The sequence below is a fragment of the Cyclopterus lumpus genome, chromosome 8 (genome assembly GCF_009769545.1).
Source record: "Cyclopterus lumpus isolate fCycLum1 chromosome 8, fCycLum1.pri, whole genome shotgun sequence".
Classification (NCBI taxonomy): Eukaryota; Metazoa; Chordata; class Actinopteri; order Perciformes; family Cyclopteridae; genus Cyclopterus; species Cyclopterus lumpus.
The window spans coordinates 16,384,114-16,407,935 of record NC_046973.1 but is presented as its reverse complement, the minus strand read 5'-3'; the positions used below and the strand labels follow the sequence as shown (position 1 = coordinate 16,407,935).

At 44.1% G+C, this 23,822-nt stretch overlaps 1 protein-coding gene across 1 annotated transcript; it reads left to right on the top strand.

The window, feature by feature from the left end:
* The first annotated feature begins 567 nt into the window (after window positions 1-567).
* On the top strand, window positions 568-22,988 carry rnd2 (Rho family GTPase 2). Its single transcript, XM_034540470.1, has 5 exons — window positions 568-901; window positions 1,386-1,473; window positions 17,623-17,732; window positions 19,705-19,839; window positions 21,939-22,988. The coding sequence occupies exons 1-5, from the start codon at window positions 740-742 to the stop codon at window positions 22,206-22,208; spliced, it is 765 nt and encodes a 254-aa protein (XP_034396361.1). The 5' UTR covers window positions 568-739; the 3' UTR covers window positions 22,209-22,988.
* The last annotated feature ends 834 nt before the right edge of the window (window positions 22,989-23,822 follow it).

Here is a 23,822-nt window from a genome sequence, read left to right as displayed (position 1 = left end):
GCCAACAAGTCGCTACTTGTGAAATAACAGTTTAAGATTATATATGGGTGCAACCACTGAGAAGGTTCATTTAGGAATAAGCCTAACATATGTGGTTTCAATGCTCTGCTGAGCTCTTATGATATGACCGTGTATTGCAACATTAAAGTTGGACCTGATAGTAGGTCAAGTAAGAGTTCTTTAGATAGTCATGTTCTTATATGTGAAGCTCCAATAGTAATAGTAGGATCAGAATACATGCAGTGACTCTTCCTTCTGTCCCACAGATGCAATTCTGATGTTCTCAAAAATAAATGTGTAGGGCAAAAACAATAAAGACATATAGGCATATAGAACAGGTGGCATAATTGTCTCCATCAACTCTGAGGCCCATTAATTGAGTCCCCACTTAAGTATTATAATTGAGATATTACACAGATGTCATCACAATCTAACCGGATAAGGTCACTAATAAACTATGTGTCCCACACACCCTTCCCATCAGAGCAGCCTATTACAGTTGAGTGATGAGATTCAGACGTGAATATGAGGAAGGCGTGGCCAGCAATCAAACTGCCAGCCAGAGTTTCCAGGGAAGGCTGCGCGCGTCCTTCCCGTGGTCTCCGTAGCGGACCAGTCAGACGGCATCAGCGGCACCGCGGAGCTGCGCGCAGGACAGACGGAGCTGGACAGAGCACACCTGGTCGGCGCATGTGTTTGCTCACATTTCTTTCCTGTCTTCTATTCTGCTGCGTGTCCGATGCTGGATGCTGGATGCAATCCATCCGCGTGTCAACAACACACCTCTAACGGACCAACCATGGACAGTCTAGGCAGCCGCTGTAAGATTGTGGTGGTCGGGGACACGCAATGTGGGAAAACAGCACTCCTGCACGTTTTTGCCAAGGACTGCTATCCAGAGGTAGGTCTATCATAGGTCTGAACTCAAGTGGTTTTAATTTGAAGACACATGAGACCAGGAGTTTATGAATGAGTGATGCGCACTGATATTCAAATTACAGTTCAACTTTAGCACTAGTTCAGCAGGTTACATCCACCTGCCCATAGACTGAACAATCAAGACAGAGAGGAGGAGCCGGTGGAGACGGAACTGTAATGAATTCCTGTGAAACCACTGTAATAGTCCTAATGTCTCAATGGACTTTTATTGAGTCTGCAGTACTGCCCATAACACTTTGAGGCGTTGTCTTCATCTGTTTTATTATCACTGTATTTCTAAAATATCCCCACTGGCAGTATAGAACTACAGTGTTGCTGTTAAATGTGTCTGCCATTATTTTATTAATATGCTGCATCATTTCAAATATGATTATTTCCCCACTCGTCACACATGCTTATCTTGTCCGTCTTAATTGGATAACTAAAATAAATCCCTTATTTTACAGAACTACGTGCCTACGGTGTTCGAAAACTACACAGCCAGCTTTGAGATAGACAAGCACCGGATTGAGCTGAACATGTGGGACACGTCAGGTAAGACAATGTCATGTCTGCTCCGGCTCTTAAAGGCTGACATCAAATCAATCCCTATAGCTGCGATTTGGGAAGGACTGCCTCCAACGCCCCTCTCCAACTTTCCCAGCAGTCATCGTCTCTATGACAAATTGCTTCGACCTTGCCAACTTGAGAGGGGTGTATTTTGTTTTTGGATTCGTCATCTGCATAATTCTATTTATGATTGTTGTCTTTGCTGGAAACGTTGGTGCCCGGCCGTGTCTCTGGCATTCCTTCCTGTGCTGTGTGGAGGGCTCTTCCCATGCTCTGGCCGGGGTCAAGCGGCTGTTGGGGGGCGGATAATTGAGACAGGATGGGCCTGAAGGGACCAGTAACTGTTAAAGGGATAGACTGATGTAGTGGTTTGCTGACATATCGGTCAGATATTATGTCGTTTGCTGGTTTGCTTGAGTTTCCTTATTTGCCAGCTCTGATCTGAAGATGTATTCCCTTTACAAATTAGTTAAAGAATCATTCATATTCATAGAGTAGTGTTTCCAGAGTGTACACAGCTGGCCACCACATTCCCTTCACCTTGTAATGATTGAATTTCTTAAAATTAATTTTCAGATTCATTAATCAAGGTTTCAACTGAAAGTTGTAGTGACTTTTGTGTTGTTTGAGGAGGGTTTTCCCACCCTGAATACAATTCCCACTGCACTCAAAATGTTAAAAACTACATATGATTGCTATGGAATGCTATTCATCAGCTGTTAAAATAACAATGACTGGTGATGTCAGTTGTTCCCCAGAAAGGAGTGTTGTGTCAATCAGGAGGGGAATTTATGATAAAACATCCTCCTTACTTTGTCATGTGAATGACTTTGTATGTGATTGGGTTTCAGTGTATGAATTTGCTTCTTGCTAACAAAGTAGTTTTGCCCAGAAGATGTCTAGTCAGCATGAATGGATTACCTGCACTGAGCTACCCTGAGATCTGCATCTCAACGATCTCAGGCTAGAGGCTCTTGTCAGCTATCTGACCATCAGCGACATGGCTTGCAAGTCACACCACTGAATATGGGACTTATTCCCAGAGGGAATTCCTTCTTTTACTATAAACATTCCCAAACATTAAACTAAAACCATCTTCCAGGGGAGATGATGGGAGTATTTTTATGTTACATGCCCAGTCAGTGAAAGAATGTTGTTTTTCTTGGACCTCGTGTCGACCCGGGGAGTAAATCAGTTTGAGCCAGTCAGTCAGGGGTCGGGGTCCTCTGGGGCCCGGGGCAACAACTTAGAAGAGTTCCTTATCTCTGGTCTGTAGGAGCCTAATGATGCAGTGGGAGTGTTGTGCTTCTGTCCCTCTTAAAACCCTAAACCACCTTTGGCAGTTTAGTCTTTAATCTTCAGCCAGGAGCCGCCCACCCCACAACAAACACAACGTCACCCAACCCACAGGGCAAATGTGTGCGTGTGTGTGTGTGTGTGTGTGTGTGTGTGTGTGTTCAGAGGTCCTTATGTGGTACACCATTTTTCACAGATTCAGAGAAAACACAGATGTTCATATTTTCTCTCAATAAGAAAAATAATTGGCTCCCACGTATATAAAAAAAGGCTTTCATCTGAAGAAGATAGCATGTCTCGCATCTCTTTTGGATTCTAATTTGTTTATTGCCTCCTGCCCTTTAGTAGCTTAGTTTAGATTATTTCTCTCATGCACACCACCAGCACCACCACCACCACCAGTTTAGTGCCTAGGCTCTCAGGCATTGGTCACACCATCATTTGGAGCGAAATCAATTTATTTCAATGCAATCGGTGGATTTACTCGCGGAGGAGAGGTACATGTGTGACATGCTTAGCTTCCAGTTAACCGTTCCTAATATATGACCTGTTTTACTCTGTGAGGCCTCTTGTCAGACAGTGATGACCTTTGAGGGGACCAAAGGGAGTCCAAAATGGAGGAACCTATCACGGTCGTTGAGTGCCAATAGAGCAGAAATGCCAACGAAGCTCTCCCTATTCATACCCAGTTTGCCTTTCATCAACCTGGCCACGATATTACCAAGCTATTTTTTTTTATAAAGAATGAATTTTGCTCTGCCACTTTCCGGTGGCTGCAGTCTACAGTACACTGGACAGTTACATTTTGACTTGACATTTGTCAGTCAGTCTTCCACCTGCTCTTCTGAAGCCACATACCATTCCCCACTGGGTATAGTTTTTTTAAATTCTTTCAGCCCCTTCACCTTTTTAATTGAGGGAGAAGTCTGCCTGCTCTGGTCGGGCTTCATTCACAAAGAAATATTGATCTCTATTCGAGGCTATTCAAACAGCCGGCATCTCGCCTGTTTCCCATTTCTCCGGCATGGTTAGATATGTGCATCGCCTCTAAAAAAAGGTTCCCAGCACTCATTGTTGCACCATTGATTAGGTGGGTCTCATTAAACCGGTTCTTTCACAAGGACTAGTCCTTGCAGGACGGCTGAGAATGGCGGTGAGGCATTTAAATTGAGGTCATTACCGATTGTAAATCTGTATGTCTGTGCATGTGTGTGTGTGTGTTTGTGTTGCTGCTCTAAATGAGTGGGTATTTTAAGAAGCATTAAACAAAAACAGGGAGGCCTTACGGCTTCTGGGAACCAGAGGGCAACTTTCCGCTGAGCTTTGTGTTCCGCCCTGCGTTCTCCACACCATCTGCAGAATTAAGTCAATTAGAAAATGTATGTGTATGAGTGTGCAGACAGCCATACAGGGAGAGACGGTCTGTTTTACCAGCGCATGTATCTGTATCTTGATGGACTTTTAAAGCAAGCTATTAAGTGGTCAAAATGTCAATGCGGCTTGGTGATAACTTGTCTGAGGGCCATTAGTGATTACTGTCGACGCTCATTGGCCCATTGGTAGTCAGCCAGTCAGAGTTTTTACTGAGCCTGAGGCATTAATACACTCTTCCGCTCTTCCCAATACGGTAAGGGTGCTTGTTTTGCTTTCTTCTTTTGCTGAAATCATTGCTACTAATCACTCACCGTGTGGTGTTTTCCCGCACTGTGTACTTCCCAGAGATCACTCGTCATTCAAACCCTGAGTCCCTCGCTCTTATCCTCAGAGTTTCTGTTATGGCCCTTTGACTGATCAGTGATGTTCGCTGTAGTTTCCCTTTTTAAAAAAAAAAAGTTTTACTCCATTTATTTCTAAACAAAGTGCTGCTGCTGCTGCTGGGAACATGAAACGCATCACTTGCTGTTCAGTGGAGGATTTTTCCTGCAATAGACCTGCCTGACACGGGGGTGTTCACAACAACACATATAAAAGCTTTCGTGATCTGGCTACAGTTTGACACCCTATTGTGCTGCACTGCCAGTGACAGAGGGCAGAAACACATTTATTTAGACATTCTAAAAATTAAAATTACCGCATTCACACAGGTTTCCGAGCCACTTTTCATATATTGAGTCTTCCTCTGTTAACGCAAAGCTGTCTTGACTTTTCCCAGACAGACGTGTGATTGTTTTGACTTGAGAGACGACAACAAGACACTGCAAGTGTGAAACACCACTCCCAGTGCCAGCGCTCGCAGTCTGGCTGTCGAGCTCCTCTCAAACCGACTTTCCCACATTCCTGGTCTCTTTAAACTTCACATTCTAAGCGCACTGGACCAGTAGGGCATTCAGAGGCCTGTAAAAACACGACTAGTTCAGCAGGCTTTCTATTCTTCAACACTTTACGCCTTATTAATCTTTAATAGAGTGAGTGAACTGCAGCCACAACACAGGGCATACCTACCTCTAACAGGCAGCTATTTGCCCCCAAACCCACAGCTCACTGGAGCCAGAGGATGCTCAGAAAGTGCTGTCTGACCTGAGTAGCGACTATGCGGATCGCAAGAGATAACATGATTTGCTCTGGGCTCTTACAGTGTGTCTGTTTGACCTCTTTGCATCACAACTGTAATGTTAAATAATTTAAAAATAAACATTTCTTTCAATTTGCAATTGATGAATTAGATTATGTTGAGGTGGTTGCAACTCACTGATAAGGGGGCTGCTTATTTAACCGCAGCCGGTAAATATACCTTTTTGTTTATTTTTGTCAGCATCCTAAAGGGAGGATGACAGACTGAATGTATTCACCAGAGCCCTGAAAGTGGTTCCTAGTCTTTGCCTAACCAGCCCAGGGCAATAACTGCCTAAAACAAAACCTGTTTTGATGATGCAGAGCAGGCGATAAGGCACTCCCCTGCATGACATTTTTGGGTAATGAGTAAACAGATGATAGTGCAAGCTTTTGAATTACTGTAACCTCAAGGAATTAAGCAAACGCATTTAAGTTTAGAAATCTTGGGTAATTTGCATTGAGTATATTTGGGTCTTTGGACTTCGTTCAGGGGGGAAAAAAGCAGTTTACAATAATAAAGGAAAAAAAGATCAGATCCTTGAATTTGAGAAGTTTTGAATTAATGAATCAATTATCAAAAACAATTTTCTTCATTTACAAATTGATTAATGGACTAAAGATCAAATCAACACAATCTTACACTTCTTATGTAGTTGTTTATGCAGTTATTATGCCACCATAACATTGTCACAGAAGACCATATCCATATATTGTAAAGTATCTTTATGTCATAATATTTCTTGCTGCCCTGCTCAAAGCACAGTTGTGCCTCAGTACAGACTCACAGAGCCACTAGCATGGCATGTCATTTTGTATTGTGTTTGTGTAAAGATCACACTGTACACATTTAATAGAAGTTTCCCTTGTTAATTTGGTGGCTGAGTGAGCACAGAGGACAGTGTGTAATAATGTTGTTTGACTTGTAACTGCCAATGTTGGATTTGGAGAGGTTGGAAATAAGCGTGGGCTTTTGGTCCTGGTTGCCACTCTCGTAGACAGTTACTAGTTTTGGATAGAGGGGGGTACAGTTCTGTTCCTGGGGCCTGATGAACTTGACAGGAAATATATTCTGGCTCCTCCATGACTCTCATCCCCCTGGTTTGAGATGAGCATGCAGCCTCTCTGGCAGCCTGAACCTGATAATCCCGGGGATTACAGTTAATGGTTGAAGCCCACAAAGACGTTTTGCATATTAGAAACTAAGCGGCAAGAGCTGCGTGGAGTGAAGTGGATGTGCAAGTCTCTGAGTGTCACAGTACTGCACATTCTACACGCTACCTCACATGTTATATAGCCAAGGATTTGAGTGACTTCTGAACCGATCACTCCTATGATCAGGAATAATGAGCCTGGCTAATAAATGCAAATAAATACATTTCAACTTCAAATAACAAGGAAAATGTAAACGCAGTGAGCTGTTTTACGGCTCACAAAATATGCTCCAAATCACATGAATGCATAAAACTAAAATGGCTCTGACATAAATACCTCATATTAGAGATGAGGCAAATTATGTTGGCATTGCATGAACAAATCCCCTCTGTGTTACAGACATTCCCTTCTTCTCCTCTTTTGTAAATGGTCTCCAGCTCTAAATTTCTTGAATAATGATGGTCTCATGCACAGTGCTGCACTTCATTGCACCCTGACTCTCTGAGTGGGTTTGTGTGACAGGAACTCTGGAGTACCGCCAGCAGTCCTGGCTGCTCGGCTAGAAGTCTTGGTATTGAGCAGGCAAGCAGCTGTGCTCCATCCCTGGAGCTCAGCACTACGGGAATCATATTCATAGACTATTACGCAAAGGGTCAACAAGCTGAAGAGGAAATGGCGCAGTTGTTACAGTATAGCTAAGAGAAAGGAAAAAGAAGAAAAAAAAGGAAGCTGCAACAGAAGGATTGTTGATTTGCAGGAGAGCGTGAAGTAACTTCTCTGGAGGTGGATCGTCAGTTATCTTTTCCTCTGTGCTATTTATGTATCCTCCGATCTTTCATTTCCCTCGTCGGTGTTCTCCATCTCTGATAGCCCATTAGTCAAGGCGGCTTCTGTAGCGCGGCGCTTAGGTCAGGGGCCGTGTTAAGCAGGGGGTGTGCAGAAGTGCTGCATGAAAAGCCAGCCAGCTTCACTGACAGGAACACACAGGCTGTAATTACCACACAGAATATGGGCTCTCCTCAGTGGCACTGTGAAACACACTCTCGCCCAGACACCTCTGCTCACACACAGAAGTGCGGCCTGCCAGCTGCACCACACAGGCTTTCCTTTGCTCGCTTTCACATGCATACAAAAACGTCCTGAGCGTCCCACATGTCCACCCGCCCATAAACAATAAAACAAGCGCTCCTTGGAGACCCCCCGAGGAGACCGCCTCCCATCCCATCTGATCTCTTATCTCCGCCAGAGGAGCCCGAATATGACCATGGATACAGCTGTGAGCTGAGAGCCACCACACATTCCTTCCTCACAGCTCAGCCCTGTCAGCTTAATGCTAAGCACCAGGCCAAAGTGTATAATCTGCTTAAATAGCATGTCCACTGCTGAACTGTGCCGCACGCTGCTGATACGCCGTATATGGCTTTTGGCTTTTAATTACTTAATGTGCCAATGGAAAAAAACATAAAAAGTGGGAATGAACTTTAAATGGGCAGAATTAAAAGGAGTCTTTTGGCGGTGATAAAAAGAAGTACACTCACAGCTTTCGATGTGCTCACACTCAGACTACAAAGTCTGTGTTAAACCTTGCCGTGCCACTAACAGAGGAGAAGGACACCATATGACGACTGACTGAGAAAAGAAAAGGGATCAAATAAAGATAAGAAACTTTTTTGTTGGTAAGCATTTAAGGCAACACAAATACAAAGGGTCAGATTTGAGAATAAATTGAAATTAATAGTAGGGGAGCACATATATTGGATTATTGGAGTATTGGATACGTGTGAGTGCATGTTTACATGTGCGTGATTGAATGGGTTTGTGTATGGGCATTCCAACAGCTCTGACCTGACGACCTGTCCTATTGTTTCTCAGCTGACCAGAGGCGTAATGGGGGGCTGCTCCGGGATGCTGGGGTGGGAGCCGGTAGACAATAAGGCTGGAAAGCGCAGCAGCTGCTTCGCCCAATAGGCAAAGAGATTGGGGGAGTGAGGGGTTGAAGCGAGTAAAAAGCATGGGGGGGGCACCACCCTTGGAGCATGTTATAAGAGCAGTACGTGTTCATTATATTGAAAACTGCAGAAGGGGACAGAAAGGGTGGACAGAAGGAGAAGTGTACATCTGTGCTTTTCCCACCCCCTCCGAGGCTTTTTGTTGCGAGTAAGGATTGTTGGTGGCACCCTTGGGACCTGACCCACTGTGGTCCTCGGGGATGCAGACACACAAAACAGCAACTGTGTCACAATTTTAAACCAATGCAGCGCTCTTGTTACATGCTAAACACAGAGTTACATATGGCAATATAAGAAGTCCTGTCAGGGATTTAATGCAGTGCTTTTGTTTATTGTATTAAGAGATGGAGGAAACGTGCAACCTCTGTCTTCATTGACCTGAAGTAACATGATCTACGGCACAATGCAAAGGACATTGACACGGTAGGAAGTTCTAGATCCTAAATGTCGTCACTTCAAAGGCACATGGACTTGACCATCCAACTGAGGAGCTTCTTAAGTTTTAAGTTTGATTAGGAATAACTGACTGTACACTAACAAGCACCAGTTTGATGCTGCCATATTTCCGGGTCAAGTCCGTTGATGGATTTGATCTGGACGCAGCTTACATGTTGCTGTGCTGAACTTCTATACTTTACGTATATACACCATTGTGTGCTTTATTCATGTTATGTAGGATAGAGGTTCATGGACAAATGGGCCAAAGAGCGAGGGCAATACAGTTTTGCCTAATGGATATCCAAAGAGAAGAAAAACGTCTCTCCTTCTTTCTAAAATAATTTTTAAAAAAACAAAGTAAGTGCTTGCTTCTATTTATACATTGCTTGTTTTGCAGTGAGCCTTAATTAATTAATTTTAATTAAACGTGTCATAACATGGTTCAGATCGAATTGAATATGTAACACTAGGAAGACAATGTTCAGCCCTTTCTGCGTTACTTGGTGCGGTGAAGCAATCACAGTAACACATTATGTTCCCCCAGCACCGTTCATGTGTTAACGAGAGAAGAGACACAAACTATTGCACCGTGGCATAAAACCAGGCGACGGCAGCAGCGAACGCCTTTCGCAGGCAGACAGGAAACACAACAAGGGAAATGGAGCTCTGTGTGTCTTCTCGCGGTCCACTCCCTCTACCGAGAGCAACAAAACCCGATGCAGCGCCAGCTTTGATCAGACCACTTCAAACAGCCACACTGACTGGTTCTGCTGCTCCTAAAGCTAGCGCTCATACCCCCCCTCCACCACCACGGGAGCAAAACCCTCTAAGCATCCGTCTGCAACCCTTCCGAGCGTAATGGGATACAGGGCCGTCTTTCACCTCCATCCTTCCCTCCCCACCTGCACCCCGCTCACACACACTCGACAGATCCCATCATTTATGGATGACTTTATTTATAAACAAGATTCGATGCGCTCTCTTTCGCGCTACTGCTGCCTTTTGTGGAAGTGAAATTGCACTTGAAGTAGTCGTGCAATGTCTCCCTGGCGGTCTCCCTGGGGGGGTTTCAGAGTGGGCTTGGGGATAGATAGCGCCATGATAGGGATGTGTTTGGATGGAGGAAGTGGATTTGATGGAGCAGAGGATGTCCTTCTCCACTCACAAGCTATTTTTTTTCATATGCTGCCTGAATATTCTCACATCTTCTTTCAAATTAAACAGACAGCTGTGGACAGAGAAGCTTCCGTCAGTGTTATTACAAGTTTTAATGAAAATCCTGCGAGATGTGTAGGAGTGGAAATAAAGGATGTGATCTCGTGCAAAGGAGCGGAAGGAGATATGGCGTGATGGTAGCCTTTGAGAAGGGAGGGCTTGTAGCTTTTCAGAGCAGAACTCATTGTGCCATGGAAATCACCAATACTAGGTCAAATAAATTAGAGTGAATGTTGGCAGTAAACTCAAAACATCGTTTCATGAACTACAATACTGTTGAAAATGGTGCCGTATAACAAATACTCAATGCAGCTTTCCAATCATTCGTATCCCTCCAAATGGAGGCCCTGAGCTGCAGGCATTAAACCTGTAGACTAATATTGTCACATGCGTCAGTTTTACAACTTTTAATTAATTAAAAATATTGACTAGTCCACTGCCCGTTCGGCCGAATCCTTATTGCTGCTTACAGCTCGAACTGCTCTACCGAACGACTTTTGGCCCTCGCTATCCAGGTTTTTGATTATCGCCATCATGTTTACTGAGGTAATAAATCAAGTGAGAAGTAGGGTAATTTTCTCATGGACTCCTAAACAATCAGAATTGTTTCTGCTCCCAGAGGTGTTGACCCCTGCTGGCTATTAGACCGAATGCAAGTTGACGGCACTTCCGCATTGGCTTCACTTTACAGACCCAGAAGTTGCGGCCTGGTCCTCAGCAATACACCCAACGTGTGAAGAAACTCGAAGCACAGACATACAGACTGAGACTCTTTCCATTTTAGTTAGATTAGAGCAACTCTGTGTAGGATTTGGCAGCACCTGGTGGTACCCAGGTTGAATCAGGCGTGCTCTGCCACCTGATTAGATCTGCCAGGCATGTGTGCTTGCTTGAAGGTGATCTTTCAACACAGTGCTTTGCCGGATGACGTTGCATATTATTGTGGAGATACTTGAGCCGGGTTCAACTTGTGCACACTGCAGTAATGGAAGCCAAATATGGTGCTTTTATTTTGGTCACGAAATCACCGTCTTGCCTGTGTGTTAATGTTTGATTTGGATTAATTAATTAATTTGTCATTGATTGTTGACCTATGCATCCATAATCTGGACGTCACTGTAAATCAGTGGTTCGCTCAGGGTGGCTGATCGATGAACTTTTAAGGAGTAAGCTGGAAATTCCTTCTTTAAAACAATATATATATATTACCTCTTTGCCATCTGAAATATTTTGCTTTGAAATATTCAAGTTGAACAACGAGACAAAAACAAATCCAGCAAGAAGACTTGTGTTGAGGATATGATAACCAGCTTGGTTCCAACACTGAGTGGTGAAAGAGGTTGTGCAAATAAAACACAATCTTCAAGTCAGCACATGGTGTGCTTTTTCTGGCTCTTGACTGTTTTATTTATTTCGTATTAAACTGTGTTATTTGTTGGATCTTGTCCAAACAGTTTGCTTCTGCGGTTGAGCTTGAGGAAACACATAAACAGATAAAGACATACTGCGTGTTCTCCCTGTACACTGCCAGCTACTTAACTTCCTCACACAAACAAAATCTGGGTAGTGTTTGTATTGAAACGTCTAAAACACAAGAACATCTCCAAGGAATGAAGGGGCACAGTGGGGTGCATCACCATAGACTGCCTCACCAGATCTTGTCATGTCACACTCCGAAAGGGAAAATCAAAGCAGAGACATGATGATTATTATTTTTTTTTCTCAAGGGAGACTGGGTATATATAAATCGACAGAAGGAGAGAGCGACCAAAGAAGGGTACTGATCTTTAAAAGCAAAACGCAGCTTGAACCAGAGCCTTAGACAGGACACGGAGATCAAACAACAGGAGATGAAATTCAAAGCTGTTTCTCCGGCGGAATGAGAGAGAATGTGTGTGTGTGAGTGTGTCTGTGATTATAAAAGAAGGGCTGGGGGTGAAACTGAAAGCGGACACACTAGTCCATCTCCATACCCCTGGGGCTAGCAGGAGACAGACAGTAATGCTGCTTCATCCCTTTTGCCTGTGCTGTCAGCGCTGTGGCTGGCCCAGCTTTTCAACGACAGAATACAGGCATTGACTCCTCGGCAGCACAGCTCAGAGCAGATGCGCGGAAGGTGCTCGATGCCCTTCATAAGCTGCACTTCTTCCACAGGGAAAGCACAGGGAGCTTTTTGATCAATATCCCCTGTGTGGAGGCTGCAGACACGGGAGGTTAATGGCTATTTAACCCAGTGTCACCTCTACTGTGTTCTAGTGCCTTTGAAAATGTGACACAGCCATCTCTATTACAGACCAACAGCTTTATATCTCTCTCTCTCTGTGTGTGTGTGTGTGTGTGTGTGTGTGTGTGTGTAGTATATGTAAACAAGCATAGCCTATATGTCAAGCTGCATGAGCAACCAAAGATAAAAGCTCCAGCCTAGAGTCCAGGCCAGCTGAGGTTGCTTCATCACAAGCCTTTTAATGGTTTGTTAGCTCCATATATGAGGCCGTGGCTGTGTTGCTTCTACATATTGCATACAATCAGGCAAACGTTTTATGTGATCTGAAAATGCCTAGGTTCAATATTTTAGAAATACAATCTTTACATCATTGATGGCCATTTGGAAGTTACATCACTGGAGGAGGAAGTATGCAGTCCATCCACTCTGCTATTATGTAACAGGAAGAACACCGAACAATGGAAACATGCCTTTGAGAGACTTCACTTCACAAGAAATAACAAATTAATTAAGAATGGATCTCAAGAAACTTGAACTCTAAAATCCATTTTAATCCAATGAAGTGTGGCCCAACACAATAGTGGATAGGATATCATATTCATTTTCTACTGTTCTAATGGCAGGCTTTATATCAATTAGCAGAAACTTAAATCATGCTTGAGTTGTGTAATACATCACAGTGAACCTCAAGTCTGCTTTTAATAGTTGTCACATTCATGTAAATTTGGCACGGACCAAAATTAATGCAGATCTTTATCTTCATTGTGACGGATTACACAACTCAAACACGTTTCACGAGTCTTCTAATTGATTTTCATAGCATGTGAAAATGAATGGAAACAAATGATGGACAAAACTCATGAAACGGTAGAGCCGGCATTTAAACATGTCATGCTCATGTGACCAGCTGAAATTGAGTTTCAAATCTTTTGATGTCCCTTTTATAGAAGCACTAGTTTTATGTCAATATTCAAGGTAGGTTTCTTCCATCTGGAGTGTGAGTTTACAATTTCCGCCATGTGAATAAGGTCAGTGCGGCACACTGTATTGGATTCTGGACGTGGGACTGTAAAAGAAAGTGTTGTACCGGCTTACATTCACATAAGGGAACACACTTGTACAGCAGATGGGCACACTGGGTCAAAGTAACTTCACCTCCGCTCAGAGGGTGTCTTGGCAGTCGCCTCTTTTTACATGCGAGTAAGAACCCCGATTGAGGAGAAACCATAACAGTTCACAACACAGACCACACCTTCAGTGATGAAAAGTCTGCTCAACCTTTTAAAGGATGGAGCGCCAACCCTCTTCTTCTCCTGCTTTATAGTCACCTCTAATAATCAATGCACCGTCATTAGCCTCCACGATCCCCTCCGCTCCCCTGCTCTCCTCTTCCTTACTTCCTTTCAGGGCCTCACAATGAAGCCATTTGCATCCCTCCGGGTTGCTACGATACTCTGCCACCCCAACTTGAAATGTTTCGCCTTTGCTTTGAAGGTGCATTTAAAGAGGAAAACAGCTGCAGAAGAATAAAGACGCCGGGTATGTGGTGCTGACTGTGTTGTGTTTCGAAGGTTTTGGCTAACTCAGTCACACTAACTGCTTTCGTTCATTTCAGAGAGTGTTTGTTTCCTTACACCCTGCCTTTGTCTGTGTGCATGGGTGTTTTTTTGTGGGTCCTAATGAGCTGCTGTTGACTCCCTGCCATATGTGCGTGAACACATCAGAGCCTCGAGGCAAAGAATATTCTTTTCCCCCTCGCTCATAATGGTTTGCTCTTTAGCTGTGTCTGCAATGAGCATGCAACAGAGAGAGAGAGATAATTCCTGCTGTGATGGTACATATTAATGCACTGAAGACTTGAAGGCTGTGTTAGATGTTGATGCACACTCAATTTCACAGGTTTTCTAAAGAATCTTCTCCATCTAACCGCATCATTTGTGTTTTATTATTCAGTGTACCTCATTTTCTGTCCTCATAAAATGGAAATTCTCACAGAGGAGGGTTTGAATGAAGCAGATAGAGAGCTGTCATGTTTTGGACCGATTGTCCCCAACAAGGGAATCAATGTGTCAGGGGACAGTAGATGAAGCCGTACTACAAACCCTCCAGCTTTATTACTGGACATTAGCGTTCCTGTCCGCCCCGACGTCTCCTGGGATATTCAGGCCTTTAATGAAGCTCGACGGATGGCTGGTGAGGAACGCTGTCCTCCCACCTCTGTCACCTATGCTCGGCAGAGCCTCCTGCATGGCTCAAATAAAGACAGAAATCCACTTTCCACTGTGGGAGATGGCCGGTGCTAAAGCAGGCTAATGCTAATACTAATGCTGGAGGAGGCTTTGTGAGGGGTGGTTTATGCCTGTCCTTGGCACGACGTGGCAGGGTCCCACTCCTCGTCAGGCGTGATGGTTTTTAGTGGTTCCTGCCAGGCTGTGCTCCCCTCCCTCGCCCTCCTGCTCCATCCATCTCCTCCTGCTCTGTCTGAAATTCAATTGACCTTTTGTTCCACCTCACAGTGAATAGGCACAGGCCAGCCTCACCAATAGCCAACCCAGAGCTCTCATACCTCTTTATTTGAACTGTCCTGCCGAGTCCAGTGCTTTCATTACCCACCCAAACACCCACTGCACAGCCCCTCTCCTCCTCTCCTCCACAGCTACGTCCTCTTTTATCTCTTGTCATGTCTCTTTGCTGGAAGGGACACAAGTGCCTACGGTGGAGGTGATATATTTTCAGGAGAAATTGTTTTTTTTTCCCCCTTCTCCTCCTCCTTATGTTCTCGATCGTTATGGTGATCAGCTTTTATTTGTGCCTGCTTGGCTTGTTTTAAAAAGCAGCGCTTTTCTCCTCTCCTCTCCCTCAGAGAACTTTTTTTTCTGACTTTGTAAAAGTGCTGATGTAGCTTCCTTGTCGCTCAAGGCAAAAGAGCTCAGATATACTGCGCGGTGACAAGGTCTGTCGTGACCGCGACCTGCCAATCATTCTGATCTTTGGGATCGACAAATTGATCCCAAAGGCCTCGTTCCAGCCTCTAATTACATCTTTAGTCAAACACGGACCTTTTTGGATTCTGCTGTAATTCCGCGCTTGCTTCTCTCATCATCTCGTGCTTGTGCACTTGCCCTCACCCGAGCATCAAAGTCATTAAATCTTTTCTGTCCCCTCTCCACCTCCACGTGCTCTTTTCCTCTTCAGCTCTAACCTCAGCGTGGTCTGCTGCACTGTGATACATACTAAAGACCGATTTCAGCAGCTACAGCACCTCATGTGTGACCACTACCAATCAGAGCTCGCTGTCGTACAATGTGTGCTTTGCTGACGGTTCAACTTGGCATCCGTGTGATTGGGGTGTGTGTGTTTGTGTGTTTGTGTGTGTGTGTGTGTGTTCGTGCAAGTCCTGCTCTCTCAGCATTACAAAACAGTAATCTTGTGTTACTAAGACGGTGACAGGACTTTGAATTCCTGAATTCCTCTTCTATAACACACTGAAAATCTGATTGCAGATCTTGCAAAACTGGCTTTTGCTGCGTTTAAAAGCACTTTTTAGTTGGATTTTTTTACCACTAGATTTTCATACAGATATGGACCAAGGCCACAGCAGCCCCATAAACCAATCATTATCATCTCAATCCTAACTCAATTCTTACATTGCTTAAAATTGTTGTGAAAACAATAATAATGTATCATAGCAAATTTGTGTCATCACAATGATAGGCTGACTGCAGGGGGTCGTAATGCATATCTCCAGTGGTATGCCACAATAACAGGAGACATAAACAAAGCACATTTCACAACGTTTACCGTCATTTTTTTAAGTTTTGTAATATTTGATAGCCCTTGATGGCAACGTGCATTTTGGTGAGAAACCAAATGTAAACCAAACTGTTTCTCTCACTTGAAAGCACATCAATCTTTAATGTGCAGGCTGTTGCATTGTTCTCAGTGTGGAGGGAACAGATCATCATGGGACAGTCAGCTGAATGAGTGGGGGTGCGGGCCGCATGCAGCTATGGTCATTCCATCATTAACAAAGAGAACATGGTGATGCTAAAACAGGCTATAGCGCTATTGTGCAGACTCCATTTACCCTGCCAGACAAAGTCACACAGCTCTTTTACATGCTGGCTGCCTGTTGTGTCGGGTCTGGTACAAGCATGTTAACAGCAAGTAAAAAAGATAATCCATAATTATCATAATCATAGTTGGTGTGACCTTATACAATTACATGTAATATTTTAGTCGTTTTAGTATATGAACATATGTAAGTGTGCAACATTCATCAACGGCTTGTGATTCACGGATCTATGCCCATTTCTAGCAGTTGTACGGGCACAATGCGGTGATTTGTCCCCAAAATGTGGGAGTTTTCATGTCACTAAATGTAATGCAGCCAGGGTGCTGTTGCTATCGAAATGTAAGAGTTCAGTTCCGTACTAATTCCCAGGGAAGGCAGAAGGGAGGGTGCTCAGAGCCACAACCACAGCTCCAGAGAGAGAGAGAGCCCAGATAGTTTTACAAGCCTTCTAATGAGAGCTGTAAGTGAGCAGGACCCGTGGAAGCGAGCAACTTGTGAAACTACAGAGACACCACGCCGCCTTCAAATTTGATCACGGTACAGAAATGAAAAGAGAGAGTGGAGAAAGGCATGCGAGTGCATGTGAATCTCAAGTCAGAAAGAAGTTTGGACTTTTAAAAAGGGGACCATTTGCAAGAGAGACAGGAAGAGGGATGAGTAGACAAAATGAAGGGGTTCAACCTTTAGTTTGGCCTTTGTGTTGGCATTCACTGTTTCAAGATGATTATGGATCGTGTGCACAAGTCCTCCGGTCTTCAACCCCCTATAATTCACTTTTGAGTGTGTGTGTGTGTGTGTTCTTGTCTTAGTAACCCCTTGACATTCCTCATGAAACGTTCTGATAAAGGGAGGCCACAGCTGTGTTGAAGCCCAAGAGACAAAGATACTCAAATATGTGCCCACACAACTGTTAAGATCAAGACTCATTTGCATCTGCAGAGTGCATTCAAGATGCAGCATGTGCAAGTTTAGGTCACGGCCTCTGCTTTAACGAGCTCTCCATGTATTATTGACCTCTAGATCACCTTCCAGGGATATGCAGTATGTTTCTAATTGACCATATGGCTGAGATGAAGAACCTCATGGGGTTAATTCAGGTTAAAAGCAAGTTCAAACAGGAATTTATCAGAAGACACCATGACCTTATGCCATATGTTATTGTGTTTTCGCAGGTTCCTCTTATTACGACAACGTGAGGCCACTGGCGTATCCTGACGCCGACGCAGTTCTCGTCTGTTTCGACATCAGCCGCCCAGAGACTTTGGACAGTGTCATAAAGAAGGTCAGTGTTTTAAAAAATTTTTTTTTAATTTCATCTCCTCCTCTCAACACTATGGATCAGCATTTAATATCTACTGTGACACTGGAGAACTAACCAGAACAAAATCTTGTTTCTACCAATCAGCATATTATTCCCACTCAGCAGCAGCAGCTTGCATGTTCATGGCTCAACAATAGATCAAATCAGCACAGAGGTTAGAGCCTCCCGTTCCTTTATCTCATTAAAACGTCCATGGACACTTGACCCTCGTGCCTCTGAGGAACGGAAGGTCAGAGTGAAGAGTGAGAAGAGAGGCTTTGCACACGAGTGGCTGCGAGAGGAATATCAAATTAGCCACATCAGCCATATCAAAGAGGAGCTCTTGCAGAGTCTGATCACGACTACTTAGTGTTGGCAATCTACAATTAAATAGAAATTAAAATACAAATTGTATGCAGAACAGTTGGCCAGATGGTGGAACTTTAGAATTTGTGAGGGCGTCTATGGTTCAGATGCGGAGTTTGGAGTGGCGGTTAAAGTGTGATACTGGCAGGGCGGGGTTGTGGTCATGGAAGTGTTATTACAGCCGGTTGCAATACCTATTGTATATGTAGAGACACCCAACTTAATGGGTTTGTTTGCGTGGATGAATGTCATGTAAAATAGGTCTGTGCCTTTTTCGTAGTCTCTCATCTTGAAGCCGTGTGTGTGTTTGCCTTTGAACTGCGCTCCTTGTGGGGCCAAAGACAGTTCCCACGGCTGGCACGCTGACGTGTTTAGTGGTCTGAGGGGACCTGCTAAAATGCCCCTTGCAGACTTTCGCAGATCTAACCCGAGACACTTTTTTTAACTCACACATATCTCACAAGCTTCAGTGCTCTCTGTCAACAGGGGAAGCAGAGCTGCCGTCAAGCTTTTGGTTTTCCCATGTATCCCTTAGCAGGGGGTTGCCATGACCCCTGACCCCTAGCTGTCGCCCTGGTAATCTCTAAAACTCAGGGGCACATGGAAAACCTGTTGCACAATCACCGTCCCAAATTAGACTCTTGACCTCGAGAAACAAGCAAACCAAGGTTTCCGAATGACAGCTGGGGGAGGAGAGAGGGTTAAACAATCAAAGCTTTTGATTGGGTATTATTGGTAGAATAGGGGTGGGCTTGAAAGGTCAAAGGTTGTTTTCAACATGAAGGGTGAATGGACACCCTGACATTCTGCACACGGCATGAGGAATATTTCAGGGCTGTTGGCTGCGGTTGTGTATTAACCTGCCGGAAACAGAGACGATGTTGGTTCAGCTGAGTTTCAGAAGTGACATTTAAGACTTTCAACCTTTTCTGTGCAGAACCTGAAATACATTTGTTGATGAGTACCGCAGAAACCTGAACCAAAGTGAATGAAGAGCAAGCAATGTAAATATGTGATATGTTTCAGTAAAGTATGATGTGCACTGTTCACTGCTTTCTGAGAAGGTATTGATCAAACAATTGAATGGTTAATCGAGAGAATAATTGTCATCAAACAATCATTCAGAAAATTGTTAGTTGTAACTATACTATACATAGATGAATTCATGTTTCACAGGAGTGCAACTAACTTTTAATTCATCTCACAATTATTTGTTCACTTAATTGATTTGTTGTTTAATCTTCAAAAAAACAAATGTTGAAATTACAATTTCTCAGGGCCGTTTTACGGCGTTTCACAACTGGACTACTTAAATTATTGTTACGGCACTCGTGATTTGTTTTCACAAATATCTATTCATTTAATCTCAGGAATGCTGATACATGGATTAAAAAGACATTTTTAATTATCTGTGACTTCTTAGCTGAACAATTGTCTTTTTATCAAGAGAGCGCAAATCCCCATCGAGCTCAGGTATCCAGTGTCAGAGGAGCCAAAGGTCGTCAGTGTATCACAGTCGGTACAGGCGGCTCTACGCTCATGTTTGGCACAATCAGTGATGTATCGGTGTCGGTTCATGTCTCAACAGTGGCAGGGAGAGACACAGGAGTTTTGTCCCAATGCCAAAGTGGTGCTGGTGGGCTGTAAGCTGGACATGAGGACAGACGTCAGCACCCTGAGGGAGCTCTCCAAGCAGCGCCTCATCCCCGTCACCCACGAGCAGGTGAGAACAAGCACATGATGGATATGTGAGGAGAAATAGGGGGGGGGGGGAGGGGGGCATGAGAAATGAGAGAGGGATTCGGAAGGTGCCCTGGGAAAAAAAGACAGACTTGAAAACAACAATGGTCTTTCTGGAAAAGAAATTAGAAAGCGATCCAGCGATTATATACACTTTTTCCATCTTGGCATTGCCTCTCAGGTGAAGTCCCACAGGAAGGGGGGTGAAAGGGGACTCATGCAACACAATCAACCGCAGCAGAATAAGAGCTGTGTGAAACCCCTCTGGGATATGTTGCTGGGGTTGGCGTTTTGACAAAAAATTGCTGACCGGCAATGCAGGGTTGCTTATGGCGAGGGCCGCCAAAGAGGCGCAGGCGGTTAGCGGAGTTTACGTCGAGGGACAAGTTTTTAGCTGAAATGAAATATTCATGCAGATTTGGAGATAAAAAAAAAAAAAGAAAAAGAAAACGGACATTGATAAATGAGTGAGCCCTTTTTATCGCATGCCGCCGTGACCTCGAAGCCAAGGGGATGGGGAGAAGCGGGAGGGGATGATAAACTATTCTGTAAATCGGTGAATTTTAATCGGCTTTCAGCGTGTTCATTTTGTGCTCTCCTGTGTTGGACGTACACAAAGTGGAGGGGCTTTTTCACCACCACACAAAAGCCCTCAGAACAAAGGAGCCTTTTTCATCCACTGCTGTCTGAGAGCTTGCCGGAGGCTAAAAAGCACCAAGCCTCCAAAGGAAATCAGCAACTGAAAACAACTGAAGGTTCATGTAAATAAGATACACAAACAAAAGATAGAGTGGAACACCACAGAGCTGATGTAAAATATATGGGGGCCATTTGTGGCCATGCCCTACATTAAACTATTGCTTTGCTCCTTCTCAGTTTCATCTGAGGCAACTCCTGTTTGTCCCTCCAACAAGCCCAGAAAACGTGTGTCTCGCAGCAGATGCCAAACTTCTTTGGTGCTCTAATCCAATAACCTGTGTTGTTATCCTGTTGTTGATCTTAAATTGAATTGCAACACAGCTGAGGAGTCATCAGAGAGTGATCATTGGGTGAAGTCCAGACATTTCCGCATTAATCTGCTCGAGATCTGATCGAGCCTTTTTCCGCTTGTCACGGCAATCTCTACCTCGGCCCCCCTCCCGCGGCCACGACCTGAATCTAAATCTGCTGTTCCACCAAATGAGGAATTTATTTCTTCTTAGAGGTGGCTCAGTGCTCCGCAGGCGATAAAAATCAAACCACGTCCACTGGGGATGAAAAGCTCTCCGTGTTGGAGAGCATGCACTTTTAGGGTCATGGGAAATGCAGTCCTGTCTCATTGGTTACAACCTTTACCTGTCTTGATCCTGCGTGAAAGAAGAGAGGCAAGAGGGACTTTAGAATTAAATTTGTCCCAGATTTCATCTCAAGCAAACAATTTACACTCTCAATTAACTGGGTATATTTTAACATTACTCAGGTGTGCGCTCCAGTGCTGGAGGAGCTCACTTAGAGTTTAGTTTCTTCTCTCTAAATAGTTGCATAGACCATGTCAACAGCAGCCCAGTGGGCTGTGTTCCCACTCTCTCACCACAGACTGAGGAGTATGAGCGTCTACATTATGCATGCCTCAGCTGGAGGAGCTGCATTTGTCTCCAGACATGTTTAGATCATTGACATTCAGTCTGCGGTTTAGATTGACATCTTTGTCTCGGATCTGCTGCCTCTTTCGGGGAGATTTAGTCTTCCACTGTTGAGATACAATGCTTAGTGCCACGGTACAATGACAGATGGGGTGCATGTTGTAAAATTGTAATTATTTTTGAAGTGCTCTCACAACACTTTGATATGGAGTAAACTCAAGCACAACCTCTAAAGGGAAACAACAGAGAACACATCACGGTCAGGAGTTTTGTTAGAAAAGAGTTTGAATACAAAACCATTGAAAGGAGAAAAAGTGCACCACAAATGTGTTGTGAAAATGTCAAGTTTTACAAGCTGAAGTTGTCTGTGGCACTGCGGATACAATGTTGCATGCATTCTTCCCTTTCATGTTTCCTGTTTTGCTAATTGTCTCTTGATTCGCCTGTCTCCGTGTTACAGGGCAGCACCGTAGCTCGTCAGATGGGGGCGGTGGCCTACGTAGAGTGCACATCCAAGGTTTCGGAGAACAGCGTTCGGGACGTGTTCCACGTCACCACGGTGGCGTCGGTGCGGCGGCCCCACAAGCCGCAGCTAAAGCGCAGCAGTTCCCGCAGAGGCCTGAAGCGAGTGTCACAGCTACCCCTGCCACCCCTGCCGGGTCGGACTGAGCAAATAGACGAGGCCCCAACCATGAGGAAGGACCGGGCCAAGAGCTGTGTACTCATGTAGAGACCCATCACTATAAATATATATATATATATATATGTATATACATAAACACAGAAATATATAAACCAGAGGAAGTCTATTTATTGTTTTTTTTTCGGTTGTTGTAGTTTTCTTTTCTTTTTTTGCACTGCAAGAGGAGCGATGAAAAAAGAAACACTGCGCTGTGGAATGAAATGCTTTGGACTTTTGAAATGTTTTGTTGCGTGTGTGCATATATTCTAAGCTGTTTACATATGTGTGTTTTTTAAAATGATGGCAAATTGGACTAACCCTCTGGACACGAGAGAAAGCTGTGATAGTGCAAATGCCGTCTGGTCCCGGGCATTAAAGAAAAGTGAATTTCCTGAAAGTGCTCTAATAGGAGGATGCCACCGCGGTGATGCAGCAGTGAGAGGCGCTGAAGCTGTGAGGAGGACCATGTTGAAGCTGGACTATAGAGACAACGCTTGCTGCTCAGTGAACATGAGCCCTAATTATCTTGCTGTGCTGTCTGAAGTTGCTTCCTGTTGCCATACTTGAGGGGAAATGTACAGTAATGCTGAAAAGGGATGGTAGTGATGAGATGAATGATGGCTCAAACCAAACATTGGGAGCTGGAAATGAGATTTCGTAACACTGAAATATTGTGAAGGTGTGTGCGAGCATTACTACCACACGTGCATTTTAGAAGTCACAACATGTCTGATTTTATTTTGCCATTTTTCTCAATAACTCCAACTTTGTCAGTTTGATTCACTGATGTTAATGCTGTTGTATCTATTCTATTTTATAGATGTTTCTTTGTGGAAAATAAATTGGTAAAAATGTCGGGGCTATTTTGTTTCCCTTTCACTATAAAGTAACAGCTTCACTATATAGAAAAAGGACGGATTTTGGGCTGGTTTCATCACCTTTCTTTTCATTACATGGCATCATAAATCACGTGATCACAACAGTCTGTAGCCAACTGTCATTATGCTCAGAAGGAGCCATTTCTCACAATGCTCAGTCTTTTCTCGACAACTTCCCATCTCGGTGCATTCCTCTAGCAGCCTTAATAATAACTGTCCGTTTCCTTCTTTAACGTCATCTCGGTGCAAGTCGAACAGCACTGCAGCCGGAGGAATGAGTCAGTCTTTCAAAGTAATGTGCAGACCTCTCAGCTGAAAAACACGAAATTGAACTGCAATGCAGCAGCACCAGAGCACTAATGTATTGCTTTAAAATGACGGACTCCAAAACTGTTGCTTCAAGCCTATTTCAGTACGACAGAGGACATGACATGTGAGCTCTTTCATCCGCAGAGAACTATTTTGCCGTCCAAACATTTCGAAGCTGCTTTTCATCCCCCCTGAGCTGTTTCTGTAAAACAGTCCTTTGGTCAGTCTTAATGTGGACAGTTTCTCTGAGGCAGCAGGACTTTCAGTGCAGAGTGTTTTTGATGTCGGCAAGCTGCTGTATCCTGACAGCATTTATGGGGAGGTGAGCGTGGACAGGCCCGTCTACTGTAAGTCATAACACTCTGGCAGCAACTGAAAGCTTTACCCTTACAACTGTCAGTGGTATGGCAATGTAGCTGGTGTTACATCCCTGCTAGACGCTCAACCATTGACAATAAGAGATGTCAGAGAAGTT

Excerpts from the sequence above, each read along its gene's own strand:
- rnd2 (XM_034540470.1), top strand. The coding sequence starts at position 740 with ATGCTGGATGCTGGATGCAATCCATCCGCGTGTCAACAACACACCTCT. Across the intron at positions 902-1,385 it reads CCAAGGACTGCTATCCAGAG|AACTACGTGCCTACGGTGTT; the intron begins GTAGGTCTATCA and ends CTTATTTTACAG. Across the intron at positions 1,474-17,622 it reads GAACATGTGGGACACGTCAG|GTTCCTCTTATTACGACAAC; the intron begins GTAAGACAATGT and ends GTGTTTTCGCAG.